Raw genomic sequence first — 18682 nt, 5'->3', positions numbered from 1 at the left:
ACTGTAGTATTACTGGAGGTTGAATCCACAGTGTAAGTGCTCATAATTCATACAGTGAGTAAAAAGGTTATAAGATAATTAACAAAGTACAAACACAGAAAAATGATGTTTTGCTCAACAATATTGCATTCTCTTGTAGGGATTTCGTTCTAATTTATGTTTGTTTGAATAAGTATTTTGTCATTTTACCTCTTAAAGTATTAAACTAATTCAGTTAAACAACTTAAGATCATATGTGATTTCTAACTTCCTGCACAATAAAAGCCAAAAGGTTTGTCGCCAGCCAGCCTTTTATATGTTTCAGTAAACTGGTAGTTGCAACTGTCAGTTAAAGACAGTGAAATCAGAAGTAAAATAATTCGCTATAAACAAAAGGCATAACACCTAAATGTCGCGATAACCTCATACATACTAGTTACTAGGCACGTATCGGAGTAAATTCGTGTTTCTTAGTCACTTTCCATGACTGGGTATAATTCCCCTCACCACAGATTGTTTTTCTTGTTAAAAAGGCCAGCGGTAAACGCAGCGTCAATACACAAAGAGTAACCAGAACATCATCAGATCTTCTACATCTTGTTCTTGAAGCCAGCATCGGGCTTTGGCTTGTTTGTTGAAGCATTAGTAGGAGAGAAAAGCAGGGAGAAATCATTAGAGAGGAATCCCAGGCATATGGCTGGCTTTTGTCGGCTCCCCTCCCCCTCCCTTCCTTCCCCTCCTGTCGTCCGCTCCGCAGCAGCAGCAGGACAGAGGTAGTTCAGTTTTTGAAGCCGTGGCATGAATGATCTCATCTGAACCTGATCTCCGCTTTCTCTGCTGTCGATCCTATGACCGAGACGGGAATTAAATTAACACAAACACGAGGTGAGTACGGCTACTGAAGCACCCGACGATAGTGTTTTTAACCAGCCACCCGGGTGACCGTGTGTTGTTTTTGGGGAACTTAACAGCCCCGCCGTGGCGAAAACTCTTGTTTTTGGCTAGAAAGGAGGAAGGACCGCGGACTGTGGGTGGGTGGGCGCTTTTAGCTAATTAGCTTTACGTTCGCTAGCATTCGTTTTATGTAAGAGGAAGTTTCCAAACGAATGCCGAGGGTTTTGTGCCTCCTTGGAGGCATTTTTTTTTCACGGAACATTTTATGCTAGCTAGCGGCAACCCAGAAGTGTAAATTCCGTCTGTAGCATAGCCGGCCGGCTAACTGTTAGCTACTAGCGCAAAATGGCCTCATTGTCGCTCGGTAGCTCTGATGCTGAAAAGACAAAAGCATGCGGTAGTCACGGCCAGAAGCTCTCCGTCGCTTTTTACAGCTATTCTAGCGGTTTTAATTTGGCGACTGGCAGTGGTAGCACTATGTATTTGAGGGGGAAGTGGGAAAAATGTAAGCAGTGCTTTTTAAAAATGTGTTTATTCATTTAGTACGGCAGGCTGTGAAAGTGGTGGGGGATGGGCCATGCTAAGAACCATTGACGTAAAACGGGGCTGAATTTTGTTTGGCTTCTGCTTCCTAGCAAAGTAGAAAACACTTAGTTTAGTGAATGTATTTAAACTGTTTTAAATCCAGTTTAGTGACACTGTCTGTCTGACGTAAATACAACTGTAATGTCAGCATCAGAATAAAGTACTGATTTACACGAGGTGATTGTCTCCCCCCCCCCCGCACTTATTTCCTGATATGTGAGAAGTTTTTGAACACCACATATGTCAGCATTTTTGTGAAATCGTGTTAAAAAATGTGCGACTAAGTTTAATACATCAACATTAATGTGCAGGTGTAAATAAATACTATTTAACTGAGTATGAGCTCGATATCAGTCATTAAAATTAAGCGTCTGTAGCAGATCACTTTGGGTTTTAAAATCAATACATTCTTATTGGTAAAGTAAGTAAATCTTTTTTAAAAATGTTCACTTGCAGATCGAGATGTTATTATCAGGAGTTTGGTTGTTATTTAGTGCTCATGTTAGGTTATCTGTCAATATTATCTTGATTCAAAGTGTTTTAAGTGGTTAAAATGTAAGAACATTTAGGGAATTGATTGTATGAGATTGTAGTTGTTTACATGTCCCACAGTGGAAAAACACAACGCACTGTGTATGTTGCCTGCTACAGATGACTGATCAGACTGGTTAGGACATAACTCGCTTTCAGTCTTATTTTATATATGACCTATATATGAATGGCTGTTTTTCTTATTGTTTTCAGGAATGTAATTCTAATTTCAGAGTAGAATCCTTAAGCTTTAAAAATGCTAAACTATAGGGTGTTCGAAAACAATTATCAGTATAAATGTTAAAAAAAAAAAAAGTTGTCATGTCCAAAACTGTTTTCTCTTCTGTGTGCAGTGATCCGTCTCTCAGGTTGTAGTTCTTCCTGTTTCTATTTAATGTCTTTTTTTTTCCTTTTATTTTTCTACTTTTTTTTTTTTCTTTAAGGAGGTAGTTCTCTCTAGTGTCTCTTATTTAACAGGGGCCAGTATTATTGCACCACATAAGAAGACAACATACGTCCGTAATCGTTTTCTCACCCTTTTCATTTTAGATCTCCGGGTATCTTCATAAATTACCTTTTCCCCCCTTTATTCTGTCCACTGTCAGGAAATGTTATTCTATGATTACGAGGACTCAAAGACCTCCAGGCTCCCAAGCCTTTAATTGTACTTACGAGCCACTTATTTTTTCCTTTTGGCATGGATTGTAACTTTTTGAAAATGTGGTGATCTGATTGATCAGCAATTTAGATGTATACTTTTCTATTAAATGTGAACTCACAAGGTTGTTTTTTTACTAGTTTTTGTCAGTATGCTATTGCACAACACCCCTGACTACACACTGTGTCAATGTTAAAATATGTAATTTGCACAGATTATGGGCCTTAGTTTGGCCTGGCATCCTAAAATAAAAATGATAATTTGGTGTAGAGATGATTTATGACAGTAACAGCAGTGTCTTGGGCATGGTAGTTTCTTTTTGATTCCTAGTTCCTGAAAAACAGGAAATTTCTGTAAAGTGATCCAACCCTCTCTGTGAATTGTGCCCTGTGAATCCTAACGCTAAACATGAATCAGTGTTGTTTTTCATTGTACTGATTTTTAAAATTTTGTGTTTTCTTTTTTTCCCTTTTAAAAAAAAAATGTATATCACAAATAGAAATTTGAAGCAACTGGAATCATTGACCCAAATGCCCTGCCCACAGGTTTAACACAGAGGAGACAGCCGGACACTGCGCATACTGTTTTTCTGTCTGATGGAAAATTAAATGCCACAGGCTGCTGTTTGGAGCTCAGTCTCCTATTCACTTGCATCCCATTTATTTTTGGGAGTCAGAGGGGCCTTTAACATTAGCGGGAGTATTGTTTTGTTCCTGTAAGACATGTGTGTGTTGAAGTGGTATTTAATGAGGAAGTTGACTGTGCTTTTCTTCCCCTCCTCAGTGAAGAGAAAGTGAAAATCTTGTTCTGCTAGTTTTTGAAGCGTCGCGTGCGTAGACCTGGAAACCTGATATCCCTTGTAAATATTAGTGGCTCATGGTGGTACATTGTACTGTGAATTGTAAATGCTGTTACTTTCCATATCCTTGTCACTTTTACCCCCTTGAAAGCACCCTTATTGATTAGGATATCTTTTTGATTTTCTTGATCACAGGTGGCAGTGGGGGAAAGAAAATAAATGCACTAATTAACTTGAGTGCTGTTTTTGTTTTCTGACAGAGGTCTCTGTAGTCTGTGCTTACTTTGATGCAGTGTCCGCATTTAGTCGGTAACCATGCTATTTTCGGTGGCTCAGTGGTCTGTTAAAAGTGTGGTTGTTCCGCCCAGCAGGAGTCTTGCCTCAGACTGGCCTAAAATGGGCAGAAATGGTGCTGAACAAAAGCTGCTTGTCGCTCGTACAAAAGTACTTGAAGCGTTGCAGCCGGGACCAAGCTGCATTGCTATTGCCTGTGCCTCTCAACAGGAAAGGTATAGCAAACTTTAAGAAAAAAACTACAACAATTATTTGTTTACTGTAGAGTAAGCCTGTAGTTTATTTGTAAAGTCACAGCTGCAGTTCAGCAGATTGTAGCCCTAGCTCCCTCATGTCCACACAAATGTTACACCACATAGCCTCATGACATCACACATTTACATAATTAATTACATGGCACTTAATCTTTTTAACTATTTTAGCTAGTGACATTGACAGCAGTACACATTTTGTGTTTGTCTGTGTGGCACATTTCTTAATATTTAAGCAAGTGGTGCCATTGTGTTTCTCACTGATTTTTTTCTTTTTTGTCTCCTCGCCTTCACAAAAGAGAGACAACATGTTCCCGAAGGGCACCAAGCGCAAGTTCTCAGACTCTGGGGAGGAGGCCGTCTCCAGTGGCGACCAGGGCCCCGCAGCTCCTTCGGCGGCAGCTCGGATGCTGTCTTCGTCGTACAGTCTGCAGCGGCAGTCGCTGCTTGACATGTCGCTCATCAAGCTGCAACTTTGTCATATGCTGGTAGAGCCAAACCTTTGCCGTTCAGTTCTAATTGCTAACACAGTGCGGCAGATCCAGGAGGAAATGACCCAGGATGGCACCTGGCAGATAATGACGCAGGCCCTCGCAGCCGCCCAGTGTCCCACCGACCGCCTGGTGGCCACTGAAGTCCTGTGCCGACAGACTGATCCAGCAGCCCAGGCAGGGCAGAGCCCAAAGCCTTACGCAGTGGTCGGTGTGGAGGAAGGCTACCACTCTGAAGAGGTGGTCATGGAGGGAGATGTGGAGACGGATGTCACCATGTCTACTTTGTCACCCGTCTCCCCTCAGCTGTCCTCGGCTTCTTACCTCGCAGGTCCCTTTGGCATGGGGCCCTGCTGGGAGGAGGAAGAGGAAGACGGTGAGTGCGAGGAGGAAGAAGAAGAGGAGGACAGCGAGGAGTGCGTATCAGAGGGAGAGGAGGGAGACGGGGACCACCTAAGTGCAGACTCCAGGACAGGGGAGCAGGTTTTTGGGACTTTTGAGATCAAGCACCCAGCGCCGCCCCCTGACCCTGCGCTCGAGGAACTGTTTTCAGACGTGGACCCGTCTTACTATGACCTCGATACGGTGCTGACAGGCATGCAGAGCGCCCCGAAAATGGGGCCTTACGATCTGCTCGATAGCCTGTCCTCTCATGGGCCCACGGCCCTGAGCTCCAGCTCAAGCTGCAGGTCAGACCTGAACGAACTGGACCACATCATGGAGATCATAGTGGGATCCTGAAACTCTGAACATTCCTCTGGTCTGTACTGATGCCACAGACTCTTTCCAGACTATGCACAGTACACGTGTGTGTTCTGTATGTGGTATTGTTACACATAGAGATTGTTGGATGTTTTGGATCAAGATGGGAAATTAACAGCAAGCCAAGTAGATTTGAGGATGGGGGTATTAGAGATGTAGTTAGTCTCCTGTAACAGCCACTTGGGCAGGTTAACATCTGCTGTTGTGACTTTTTGTATAAAAAATAAAATGTAATTGGCAGTTACAATTGTGATGGTAAAATTAACAAATCTGGGGATTTAAAAGCTATGCTGGTGAGTTGGCAAAGCAGTTAGTTTCCCACTTTGGTTCTGAAATCCAAAACTCAACAATATCTGTGAGAAGGCAAAGATAATTACCTTATAACTACCATGATGCATTCTTATTTAGGTGTTTATGTCCGTCATTCACTCTGTCATGCTAGCTCCTTCTGGCCGTATTCTCTGCCATTTCATCAGTTCTATTTATTGTTACATGGACTGAGAAACAATTCCTCACACTACATGCATCAAAAACCAGAACAAATTGTAAATCCAAATCTATAAATCAATGCATATTTTCCTAGAGATTTGAGCAATTATGAATGGAATTTATGTATATGTACGTATGTGTATATAGAAATATATTTTTTGCATTATACAGCTGGGGGATTTTGCAGGCATCATTTGATATTATTATTTTTCCCTCCCAAGCGGTTTTTAAGATTTTAATAGCCAGTCTCAAGACGGTGTCTTCCCATGGTTTGGTATAGTCGACTGTAACAGGTGTCAGGACTGGCATCGTCTCACTTTATAGGCGCTGTTCTTTCATTTTCTTAAAAGCTTTACGCAGAGCAGGAAAATTGCTGCCAGTCAACAAACAAGGAGCAAGAGTTGTCATTTCTGGTAAGTTTACAGTAGCCAGGAGACAAATGAAGTAATTTTCCTGCTCTGCTGTCATTATGGATCCAATATCAGTAATAAGCAGCTTTTTCCTCACGCATTTTGGAGAAACCCCGGGGTGATAACTGCATCGAGAAGCCATATTTCTTTCTCTCATTTGTTATTCCAAGTGAAGAATTCTGTGTGTTTAACCCATCTAATTTATTGTTGTTTTATTTATTGTATTTATTTTATCAAGGTACAGACATGCCATGTTGACCTATCAATTCAACCATGAGGCCCGATGAAATTGTATTTATCCAAATTGTGCCCTTCGTTTCCAATGCAGTACCTATTTATTCCTAAGTTTTCTTTTTAAGGACTATTAGTAATAACAACAACCGGGTTACTATTCAAATTACTATGCAGCTCTGTCATATGTGTTTCAAAATGACTGTATACAAATCAAATGTCCTTTAATTCCTTTATGCAAACAGTTGCCTTTCTCCTAAATATGTGGAAAATCAAATGCATTCTTCAAAATTGTTCCTTATCGTGATGAAGAGATTAACTCAGGCAAATAAAATGTATTGACTAAAATACAGTATTACGACACGCTTAATACCTTACCACAACACTCCTGAAGGATGTCACTCTGGTCTGAATGGGAGCTAGAACTTCAAAGACTAATTATCGTTGTAAAATGTATGCATTTTTTTATATTAAGACAAAAACATTGTAGCATCTTTGTAAATATTTTTTATAATAAAAGGTGCAACTATTGATTGTGTGTGCTTGTTTCCCTTATTTTACAACAGGACATGTTACTGTTTAACTCTTTAAAGCCGGTCAGAGCAGCACGCTCCGTTTTGCGTAACTATTTTTAAATCCCCGTAGAACCGGAACCGCGTAAGCTAGCGCAATAATTTGTTTTGCATATGAAACCGGAGGAGTTGTACTTACATCTTATGCCATCAGCTTGTCCTAGGTCACGATTTCCTTCCACATATAGCTTTGCAAAAATTGCATAAAAAGCGCTTGCAGGAACAAAAACACAATATTCCAGAAACACGCTTTGCCGATCTGATCAGCTGTTTGTAACACTTCCTACATTTTTTGCAACTTTTTTGTATTTAAAGTTTTGAGGGATAAACCTCTTAAATTTCTCCAAGTAGAAGTATATGTAAAAAAACGATTTTCAATTTTTTTTGTAGTTTATTGCACTTTTTTTGCAATTTATGTAGTTACTGTGGACTTAATGCATACACATTATTAAAATTTGGGCTATAATGGTTGTATTGATGTATAGCAACTTGAAATGCTTCCAAAAATGGCACTACAGCAAGTAAAAATATAAAATAAGCTCTGGCGGACTTGGTTCTATGGTAGGTCTTAAAGGGTTAACTATTTGTCATGGTTTTTAAATGGATCTGAAAGAAGACTTGTGCTTCTCTGTTTCTGTTATATGAGCGCCACTGTAAAGGATGCATATTAAGTTTTGAATAATGAAAGCATATGTAAATAAGTAATTCCTGTGAGTGAAAAGCCTAGGCTCCAGACAGCATCATACTCATTTTTTTCCCCAGTCTTGGCTCTGCGTGATGTTACTGAGAGTGGACATCTTTTTAATATCTTCGGCTTAAAACTGTGTAAGCACTGAGGCCCCACTCACCTCCGCTCCATGACACGGTGAGTTATCCAGTTGGAAGAAACTAGATGTGGTCGTTAAGAGACGGCCATGGACAGCAACCACACTCAGGTAAGCTGTGGTGTTTAGACTACGCCAAGTTGGTATTAAAATGCCCAAACTGGGCTAAACCACCAGCCTTTTTCCAATCCATTTCCACCCAGAGAACTAATGCTCGCTGGATATTTTTTCCTTATCGGACTATTCTCTGTAAATACATTCAAAGCAGTTCAATTCTATTTTATTTATACAGCGCCAAATCACAACAACAGTTGCCTCAAGGCGCTTTATATTTTAAGGTAGACCCTACAATAATACATACAGCGATAAACCCAACAATCATATGACCTCCTATGAACAAGCACTTTGGCAACAGTGGGAAGGAAAAACTCCCTTTTACAGGAAGAAACCGCCTGACAGGACCAGGCTCAGGGAGGGGCGGGGCATGTGACAGGGGAGAGAAAAGGAAGACAGGCTAAAAGACATGCTGTGGAAGAGAGCCAGAGTTTAATAATAAGTATGATTCAATGCAGAGGTCTACTAACACATAGTGAGTGATAAAGGTGACTGAAGAAGAAATACTCAATGCATCATGGGAATCCCCCAGCAGTCTATGCATATTGCAGCATAACTATTGGAGGATTCAGGGTCATTTAAACCATAAATACATGTTCATAGTAATTTAAATCACCTTTTATCTCCATCCGGATGTTCAGTTGAAGTTCAGCAGCTCGTCTTGACAACGTCTACATGCCTAAACTGTTGCAACGTGATTGGCTGATGAGATATTTAAATTATTAAGGAGCTGAAGAGTTGTAGCTAACGAAGCTGCTGGTCTTGGCATATCTCCAAATCACAAGGGTAGCTTTTCAGAAGCTGAGCATTTAAGTTCTATGGGGTCTTTTATTTTGAAGGCTGGCTGGATTCTCTATACTATCCCTGCCCTTCTCATCTGTTCTGTGCAGGTCCACATGGTTACAGCTTAAAACAAACAAACAAAAAGCTCTGGGGCGTGTCTGGTGGAATGGTAAGCATTTCTTGAGTATTTTATATCCGTGTATTCTTGGGGTGAGAATTGAAGGGGCAGCCAATCAGAAGTTGGTTTTCACTATATCAGCGCTGGCACATACAGAAACTGTAAAAGTTTTCAGTTTATTAGGAACAGCTGGTTAAAACTAACAGTCTAATGAAACTATCCTGCAAGAACTACCTGTAAAGGTTTAGTTTTTGCTGAACTGAGACAGGTGCTGATTCATCATTGTTTCGCAAGAATTCTGAAGACCACACTTTGAGGTGCTGTTGACCTGTGTTGCAGTTAACAGCTGTTTAGTTAATCTATCCGTATTTACCTGTTAACAAGTAAAGTGGAAACACGCTATAAATCAATGCTTAAATTTAAATGGAGTTGTACTGATATAGAGCTTTCCTAATGACACTTCTCTATACACACTTCTTGGTCATTTCGAAATCTAGAGGTGCACCTGTGGTGTGTGCAAAAACACACGCCACAGGTGCTCAAAATCATGCTCAAATCATGCATGATTCATTCAGTGCTCTTCCACGTGTGACCTGCTAAAAGACGCCTTGAAGGAGTTTTCAGTTGAGTCTGTATATGTTCCCTCAAATACAGGATTTTTTTTAATGACACTAAAATAGAATTAGATGTTTTGCAGCTGCAGTCTGGCCGCAGAGAGACCTTTGTTCTCACGTGCTGTCACATGACGATATTGGACCGTGAGATCCTGCGTTAGATATGTGGAGAGAGTTGCAGTGGTTTCAACATAACAGCACCATTGTGTGTTCGAAACGCAACTTGGAGCAAACCTGTTCAGAGTCGAGCCACATTTTGTCCTTTTCAAAACGTGAGCTTTTTCATATTCAGAAAACTGCATATTCACAAATCTGAAGGAAGTTTTGTCTGATCCTGACAAAAGCAATTTCTTCATAAAATTATAGCTTACTTTGCAAGCTGGACTGTCGCCTGGAATTGGTTAGCTTATAGTTAAAGATTAATGGCCTCTCAGTGAGTCAGCAAAAAGGCAGCCTAAGGGGAAAAAATCCAGTCATCGGTGAAAGAGGCTCGAGTGTCTTAAAAAGCAGCAAAAGAGGGGAAAAAATAAATAAATGTGAAGCAGAAAATCTGAGCTGTTTCAGAAATGCTCTCATAAAGTTAACATCATGTGATGTTAAGAGAGCAGGTCTGAAAGATGCTACTCTGACCTTTATTATAAATACACAGCACCATGCTTAAAGTACATGTGCCTTCTGCTGTCACAGGGCAACACTTCCTTTAAAAAACGTGTGCAGTAGTGAGCTTTAGTCCACCCCTCCCACGCTGCTTTCAGGTTCCTCTCTTAATCTAGATAACCGTTGATTACACATTCAGCTTAAAAGAGTAAAGTGTACATCGGTGTTCGAGTAAAAGATGAAATACTATGAAATCTTGGTTCTGTTTTATATAGCTGCTTTTTCTTCTTTACTAATATATCTTTTAAGCGCGCAAATGTACGATTTCAATTTAAAAAAAAAGACAAAACTATGGGGCTGATGAGAATGAAAGAAAGAAACAAGATGAGGAAACAAGCGTGACTGATTTAGAAGGAAGAGATATAAGGTGGAATAAGACCTTCCTTATTTGGTATTTGCCTTTCCTGTCTCTCTGGTCATGTCCTTCCCGTTCCGTTCTGAGTCATCTTGTCCCTTTAAAATGCTGCGTTCAGGTACGCAATAAAGCAACCTGGGGCTTCTAGATATTTCCAGCACGGATGCACTGGTGTCTGTTTGGTAAAACTGTGTTGATTAAATGTTGTTAAAAGAAATGTTCACTTCTTTGTTAGATGTAAATTCATGGGAGAACTTTATGAATCAATGTCTGAACATTTGTGGCATCTAAAAGAGAAAGAATTGTCCATAAAATAGCATAATGTTTGGCACCTTTAATGTCCTCTTACTTCACATTATGCGGTAGGACGCCACAACACTAATGCTGAAAGTACTCATAAGTTACTTTGAGTAGAGGCAACAGGTATATTGCTGATTTGCCAATAATCTAGTCTGAGTATTATTGACACTTTTTTTCTTTTATAGAGACACAGTGCTGTTCCAAAGCTCTACTGTAGAATTTTGCTTGTCACCATCTTGGTTTTTGGGAACCAGAATCGGCCCAGAGGAGAGACTGGTGGATCTGAAACTGAATATTAAGTAGGTCACGTGTTGCAGAAACAAAAACAGACCACATGTATGTTAGTTAAATTTAGCCTTGAATCAAACTTTCACTTAATAGTTGCTATTACATTAATGTATGCCTTAAAACCAGGACCTAAAACCTGGGTAATGCAAGTAACTAGACTCGTGGAGTAAAAGTAGTTTTGACAATATGAAAAAATAATGGATGGTACAGAAAAAAGGTGACTTCTTGGATTTTCTGTTAGTGCAACCAAATGCTGAACAGAATCCTTTCAGGTGACCTAAATAAACAAATAAGTAAAATAAAAGTTAGAATTAAAATTAATTAAAAACAACACAGTACCACAGATAAGCTTTGCCATTGCCATATCCTGACTAAATGCCATGGGCTATATGCATTGTGCTGTACTCAAGAGGACTGAAGACTAGCAGTAAACCCATTCTGAGTGATTACTGGGGTAATAAATCAACTGAGAAGTAGGGTCACTTTGTCACACACTTCTCAACAAGTCACTTCTTGCTTTATGTCAACAACTATAAAGTCAGTGCAAGAAAAATCGAGCTAAAGTAACACTACTTAAACTGGACAATATATATAACTGTACTTAAACAGAAAATTTATGCAGATAGTTAATGCGTGAAAAAAAAATAATTAAAGTTCCAAAAATACGTCAAACGGAAAAAGACAAACAAGTTTAAAGGGTTAATACTTAAGTCCACCATGGTCAATAACAGCAGTGGTTACGCTCTATCAGTGATTTCATATTTAAAAACATGCTCAGCTTTTATTATTTACCGCTTACTGGACAAAACAAGCCCATGTCCTGATAAATTCTTTTTCCACCGATCATAAAGGCCATTATCGCCGCTCACGTGTATTTCGTGTGCTTCGACATGATTTCCAACTGTTACGAGGTGTTCTTAAACGCAGCGCCAGATCGCTGTCGGAACAAACGACCGCACACTCGCTGCCCCGTGAGTGGCGGAGGCGGAGGTTTGATCGTCGGGTGAACGGACCAATCCCGTGCGCCGGTGAGCTCCCGTGCCCCTCCCCCCTCCTCCGCAGCTCCGCCGCCTTCCCCCAGCTGCTGCGAGCGGACAGTACATTCCTCACACTTCGGCCGTCTACAGCTCAGGAACGGGACACTGAAACGAAACCAGCCGAAGACTCGACGGATTCATACCTCCCATGACACTTCCCAAGGGCACGTGAGGTTGGTTTTTCTGTCGTCTTCATGTCATTCTCTTAAATTGAACTCAAGTTTGCCCTTTAAACTTGGTTCAAATTGGATCTTAACGTTCCCGCTGAAGTACGGGAACCGTCACGGGGTTAAGGGGTGTTCTCGGGGGTCCTGAGCTAAATAAGTAGTGTAGAGTGACCATATGATCGTAGTTAGCGATTTAAAAAGACTGATTTTTGCTAACATGTTTATTATCCGCGTATTTTACTTTGTTGAGGCTTCTACCGACATATTAAATTAGACCAAGCAGCTTTAATCTCTCCGACGAGGGTCAAACTCACCAAATGGGGCTTCGTGTGTCCTCTTTACTTTTGTAAAAGGATCAGAGAGAAAGTGATCCATGGCGCTACCCATCCCTGTATGGATGAGTAAAGTCTGTCAAGCCTGCTGGGGTGTCTAACAGTGAGTCATAGTTGGTAAAATGCGCTCTTTCAAATGTCTTAACTCAGGGGAGAAAAAAAATCGACTATGTAAAGGTGCATAATATATTCAGTATCTACAGCTTTATGCTTTATGTGTTTTCTCCTGATTTGAAAAGGCTCTGTGCCTGACAGTGTCTCTGAAACTAAGCATGCTCGCTTGCTTTGTGCTCTTACATAAATTGAATGCAAGGTTTATTGCCATGCCGCCAGATCAGAGATCCAAGCCCTAAAAAAATAAAATAAAGAAAGAATAGACACACCATCTCAGCAACTGCTGTCAAAGGTTTGTGTCTCATTTTCTTTCACTTCAACAGGAGGAAATGCTCCGATTGGTGACTTTAAAAAAGACAAATGTTTAAGACCAACAGTCAGTTCAAGCCCTGGGAAACTAGCCTCTCTACCTAATTTAGTTTTGCAGAACTATTTGTTGTGTTTTGCCATGTAAATGTAACTCTTCATTACACGTTGTACCTTATTGCAACCTAACAAATGGGCTCTTTATCCCCTGATGCAGGCCAATGTTGGGTCGAGGTGTGAAGCGGAAGTGGAGCTGCTTGGAGGAGCTGGAGGCTGAGGTGGTCGCGGAAGCCACTATTACGGAGGAAAAGGAGCAGAGTGGAAAGGATGGCCAGGAAGACGAGGCCGGGCTTCTCATTGACCCGTCCAAATCGGTCATGAGCCACCTGCAGCAGCGTCAGCGGGTGCTCGGCCTCTGCTTGGAGAAGCTCCAGCGTTATCAGGCGGGGATGGAGCTCAGCCTGCGCCGCTCCGTGCTGCTCATCAATACTCTCAGGCAGATTCAGGAGGAAATACGGAGTGACGGCGTGGGAACCTGCACCTCAGATTCACGTCTCAGCATCAGCGCCGTTCATGCAGATGACTCCTGTCTACTCAGGGACGATTTCAGAGAGGACGTGCCTGTTACGTGCCCTGGGTGTGCCGAAGGAGATGGGGAAAGCCTGTCTCTGTCTCCCCCACTGTCTCCCGAATTCCCCTCTCAGGAGGCAATTGACTTCCCCGACCAGCAGAAATCTCTGCCCGCTGCAGCCATCAGTACTTTCAGCGATGCAGTAAATGCCATGGGCTACCTCAGCGACCTCGCCCTGGATGATATCTTTGAGGACATTGACACATCGATGTATGAGACTTCAGATCTGCCGTCGGCCTGGGCGACAGGGTCTCTGTGGCCAGTCAGCGTGTCGCTATGGCCGGACGAGGACGTGAAATTACGTTCTTCCAGCCATTCCTCAACCGGGAGCCTCCAGTCTTGTCTCGTGGACCTGAATGACCTGGACCACATCATGGAGATCCTGGTAAAGTCCTGATCACCGAGATGAACTTCTGAACATTTCCTGTCTTTTTTTTAGGAGCTGCTCCGGCTGAATTAGGGCTGACAAACTCTTTCTGATGAACTTTTTTTTTCTTTTTCTTTTAACGGTCTATCTGATAGTTTGGCTGAAATTTTTTCTCAAGGTTGAGCCAGTTTAAGGTGGAATGAAACACTAATTCTAATATGCACATGCCTCTTATGAGGACCTAGTTATGCACCTATGCTTGTGCCTCAAGAGATATGAAATATTTATTGTAACAGATGAAGAATAACATTCAGAGCGTCTTATAAAGTTAGACATCCATGGTACAACTCTTTTGCACTGTTTTTAATAGTTATCAGTCCAAAACTGCTATTGACAGGAAAAGTGAAGATCGAAAACTTGACACAATTTGTCAGTTGAGCAAAAATGGAAAGAAATTATTTCTGTCTTTGTATTTTATTTAAATTTTTTTTAGTATTTTTATGCTGGGGTTTTGGGCTGTCAGAAAAGTAGCAATTGAAGAGCTAATTTATGACATTTTACTGGCAAACAAAACAAAAATGCAAAAAAAGATGTACCTTTTATTTGTGTAACCAATCAATATTAATCAAAGAATTTTATTTTTAGCTGAAACTTGGTATATAACAATGCTACAATCAGAAAGGCATTTTAGAAGGGACAGGAAGACCTGGAATCAAACCGGGCAGCGCTTTAGCTTTCCAGCTGGTTGTATTATGAGTAGGAGGTGAATAATCTCTACTAAGAGTAGATCAGACATGTTTAGACAAAGTTGGCACACCAAAAGTATATTGCAAAACTTGCAAGAGAAGTGTTGCAATGGGTGGTACTGGACATGAAAAACTGATGGCATACGGCAGTGTTTAAGGTGAATTTTCCTGGACGTGGATCCTCACGTTTCCAAGTATTTGTCACTTTGCTCTCCTGCTTCTGTAACTGCAGCAGTCGTCAGAAGAAACCTGAGCTGCCGTGCTTCGTGCGGCACTCTGACTGTTAGATCAGGTCTGGGTTGATTATTAATTGAAATCCCTTCAATTACTTAAGAGGGCGTGCTTCTGCCAGCCAGGAGAGCCCAGGCCCGAGTTTCTTTTTTTCAGTTGTAGGACCGAGCAACTCCTGTTGATGAAAGATGAAAGTCTTTGTGGCCGTACAGCAGTCAGAGCATGGACTATTTATCTATCTGTATATTTATTTCCTTAGTAGAAAGGAGAATGCAGCCGCTTGTGAGCACTATATTGAAGTTGTATAGAAAGTGTGTGTGTGTGTGTGTGTGCGTGCGTGGGGTGGGGGGTGTAGAGAGGAAATCTCAATGCTCCAGTATAGAAAGGGTAAATTGTTTTTCTTGTTGCCTTTTTATCTAATTGTATTTTTTATTTGTGAATGACAACTGAACAGCAAACCATATTACTGTTCTTTCTACATAGAGTCTATCGGTTAGGTGTGAGTGTAACTTATAAATTAAGGTTCTTTCTAATCTCGGACTGTCAGTGTTGATGCACTTTGTGACACAAAATGGGACAAACAGTCAGCACCTGTATGACAAATAAGAGTTTTTCCTTCTTGGCAGCTTTTTTTTTCTTAGTATAGTAAATCCAACATGTCATTAACTCAGCATACAATATGTATTTTTAAATGGTAATGTAATCCCAGTCTGGTTCTGACTGAGGAGCCAATCACATCAAGTCAATGGTCAGGGCACCTTTGCCATGTCTCAGAGTTTAACCTGAAAACAGAAGCCTTTGTATTTTGATGGGTTTTTTGTTTATTTCAATTTTTACACGCAATGTGGGAGTTGAGCAGTTTTATACGCGTTTCTACCTGAAACCAATTTCCTGTCTAGTAGAAGAAATCCAGTGAGTGAAAGGTCACAGGGAATCTGACGCCTGACCTTCGCTGTTTGTGGTTTACTCCTGTTCTACCTCCTGATGTCTGTCTGTCTGCCGGTTTACCTGGAACACTCCTGTTTTCACCCAGAGAGCCGTCGTGTGTTTGTCGCTGATCGAAACGGTGTGGTTTATCATTTTAATTGTGCTGAGAATCTAACGCTCTCCTGTCAGACCAAAGTGATCCGTCCTCATCTCCATCTCATTTCATGTTGACAACGTGCCTTACTACTGATTCTAATTTTCAACTGCGCTGAGGTGTTGTGTCTGTGTGAGCTCGAGCTTCATTGATATTTTTTGTTTTTTGTTCTGTTTTTTGTAAACCAAAGGACTGCAGAAAGGTGTTACGTAAAGCACTCAGAAGCCACGGCTGTCATGGTTTCTTCCCTTTACTTGGCCTTTTTCTGTGCTCGCTGAACACTACAGGCATATGAGCTTAATGTATCCTGACGGGCTGACAGTGAACTAGCTGAGGGAGGAGGTGGCAGCCAGAGCCAGAAGGGGGAAAATAAGAGGAGGAGGATGAGGACGTGGAGGAGGGTGGGAGGAAGCAGATTGCGTCACATGTTCAGTAGGAGGGGTTTGGAGCTTGTTTTGCCCAGACTAAGACTACAGACCAATCACATGAGATGTACGAGCAGCGCACTGCTGCTCCAACAACAACTTGTTTTTGCTCCTGATGCCTCTGCACAGACACAGTGTGAATTGGCTGTTCTTCAGCCGGTGAAATAAAACCACTTTTCTGTTTTTTATAAAATAATTTTACATAATCTGTCTGACAGGATCGAATATAATAAGCAGGAGGTTGCAGTGTTATTTATAATTGTGTGAAAGCATAGAGTGTCAGTAGGTTTTGCAAAGCACAAAGTGTATGTTGTCAATGCTGAACATGAAAAACAACCCCCCCCCCTCCAATGTAACTGAAGGAAGACTTTGTTCAGTGAAAAGATGATCGTTCATAATGTATTGTATTTGTTTTTGGAATATTTTATAGATTTTATCCAACAATAAAGAGAAAATACTCGAACCGCTTTGTGTGAGTCTTTTAATCTTTCATTGCAAAACATCATGCAGACCTGACTGTGTCTTTGGCACAAAGACACAAACGTCACATCTCTATTACAAAAACTGAACATGAAGTATTTACTATACAGACATTCCTGCCGACCTCTGCACACCAACCACGTACACACAACAGGACATTACTCAATACGCAACTGACTGCATGTGGTCTGTGGACCTGCAGGAGTATCTTGTCTTGTGTGTTGCCTCCAAGGCAACAGTCCCTTTTGAGCTCAGCCAAAATCCTTCTAACCTTTAACTGCTTAACCTCAGTTATAGTATACATGTATAAGCTAAAGCATGTCAATGATACATCATGCAAAAGGGCATTGCAGCCTGGAAAGCAGGGCTGAGGGCAAAATTTCCCGCAGCCCATAAATAAATAAATAAATAAATATATATATATGTATGTGTGTGTGTGTGTGTGTGTGTGTGTGTGTGTGTGTATGTATGTATGTATATATATATATATACACACACACACACACACACACATACACACACACACATATATATATATATATATATATATATATATATATATATATATATATATATATATATATGTGTGTGTGTGTGTGTGTGTATATATATATATATATATATTTATTTATTTTCCCAAATGTGTCTAGAGAGTTAAATGGAAGCCAACACTTCCCTCTGGTGGTCATTTGATAGAAAAGCAGGTGTTTGTTTATGATGAGAAAGACAATGCACATTCAAAAAGATCGGTCCTGCAGTGTTTGTTGGTGTTGTAATCAGGTGTTTCTGCAGCTTCATCACTAAAACTTGGTGTCATTTTCAGAAAACCTGACCCGGCAATGAAGCCAGTACAGTAAGTATCAGTGTTTCTCACAGCAGGGGACTAAACTTCCTGTGAATCTCACTCATTTCACTGGCAACTCTCTTAGTCATGGAAATTCTGGACAGAGGTTTAATCTCATGTTTCACCTTTACCTCTGCAAATGCAGTGTAGATCTCTATAAAGCATATGCAACATTACAGATCAATACTGGTGTAAAAAAAAGGAAAACCTTGAAAGCCTTTTATTTATGTAAAAGCAGCAATATTATACCAGAAAAATATCATCAAAAGCACTGCTCTTCTCCTCTGCCTTCTCTTTCCCCTCCCTCACCCTCAACTAGGTTGCGTGGAGGAAGAGCTCCTGTTAAAAAGGAGATCTTCCTTCCCACTGTCGCAAAGTGCTATCAAATAGTGAATCAATGGGCTTCTCTATAATCTATAGCAGGGTCTTCACCTTACATTGTACAGATCCTTGAGAAGACTTCAAACATCAAAACTTTTTCAATTTCAATTTTCAATGAAAAATTAGTTGCATTATTTTTATTAGATATTTTCAAGAGAAGAAAAGCTAAAATGACTGGAACCGAAAAGTCTCACAAATGAGAAACAATTACACAGCCTGTCATTCCATTAAACCTGAATATGAGTACTTTACTATAAAGCGAGTTCGCAGCCTCCTTTGTTCCCTGTCAGAGAAGCATCTTTTTGCTTGGGATCAAATATAATTACGCATCACTCCATGAAGTGCCCCTTTAATGGCTTGTTGATTTATTACTTTCGGTATTCATCTGTTTCCATATTAGTTGAACTATAACGACAGAAGACAACACATGGAAAAAAAGAAAAGCAACATATGTTCTATATATGGCAACAGACTCAAGCTTAATTTTAGCCTCTAGCCCTGGATGGGATCGAAGGACAAAACATCACGGCATACAAACGGA

The 18682-nt window shown here is 40.8% G+C and overlaps 2 protein-coding genes across 6 annotated transcripts; both read left to right on the top strand.

The window, feature by feature from the left end:
• Positions 1-412: 412 nt before the first annotated feature.
• cdca4 (cell division cycle associated 4) lies at positions 413-6863 on the top strand. Of its 2 annotated transcripts, XM_026152450.1 has the most exons (3): positions 413-864; positions 3818-3955; positions 4291-6863. In XM_026152450.1, exon 3 carries the CDS (start codon positions 4300-4302, stop codon positions 5221-5223), a length of 924 nt encoding a protein of 307 aa, XP_026008235.1. In that variant the 5' UTR covers positions 413-864; positions 3818-3955; positions 4291-4299; the 3' UTR covers positions 5224-6863. The 2 variants fall into 2 exon arrangements, with proteins under 2 accessions (XP_026008235.1, XP_026008234.1); XM_026152449.1 differs by lacking the exon at positions 3818-3955 and having other exon boundaries at positions 414-864.
• A 1764-nt stretch (positions 6864-8627) lies between these two features.
• On the top strand, positions 8628-16906 carry LOC113012418 (SERTA domain-containing protein 2-like). Of its 4 annotated transcripts, none has more exons than XM_026152623.1 (3): positions 8628-8836; positions 10897-11010; positions 13173-16906. In XM_026152623.1, exon 3 carries the CDS (start codon positions 13177-13179, stop codon positions 13981-13983), a length of 807 nt encoding a protein of 268 aa, XP_026008408.1. In that variant the 5' UTR covers positions 8628-8836; positions 10897-11010; positions 13173-13176; the 3' UTR covers positions 13984-16906. The 4 variants fall into 4 exon arrangements, with proteins under 4 accessions (XP_026008408.1, XP_026008410.1, XP_026008411.1 ...); XM_026152626.1 differs by lacking the exon at positions 8628-8836 and adding an exon at positions 10575-10593; XM_026152625.1 differs by lacking the exon at positions 10897-11010 and having other exon boundaries at positions 13173-16905.
• The last annotated feature ends 1776 nt before the right edge of the window (positions 16907-18682 follow it).

This window comes from Astatotilapia calliptera, chromosome 19 (genome assembly GCF_900246225.1).
Source record: "Astatotilapia calliptera chromosome 19, fAstCal1.2, whole genome shotgun sequence".
In the NCBI taxonomy this organism is placed as follows: domain Eukaryota; kingdom Metazoa; phylum Chordata; class Actinopteri; order Cichliformes; family Cichlidae; genus Astatotilapia; species Astatotilapia calliptera.
The sequence above is the reverse complement of the archived record's forward strand: the minus strand, read 5'-3'. Positions and strand labels throughout refer to the sequence as shown.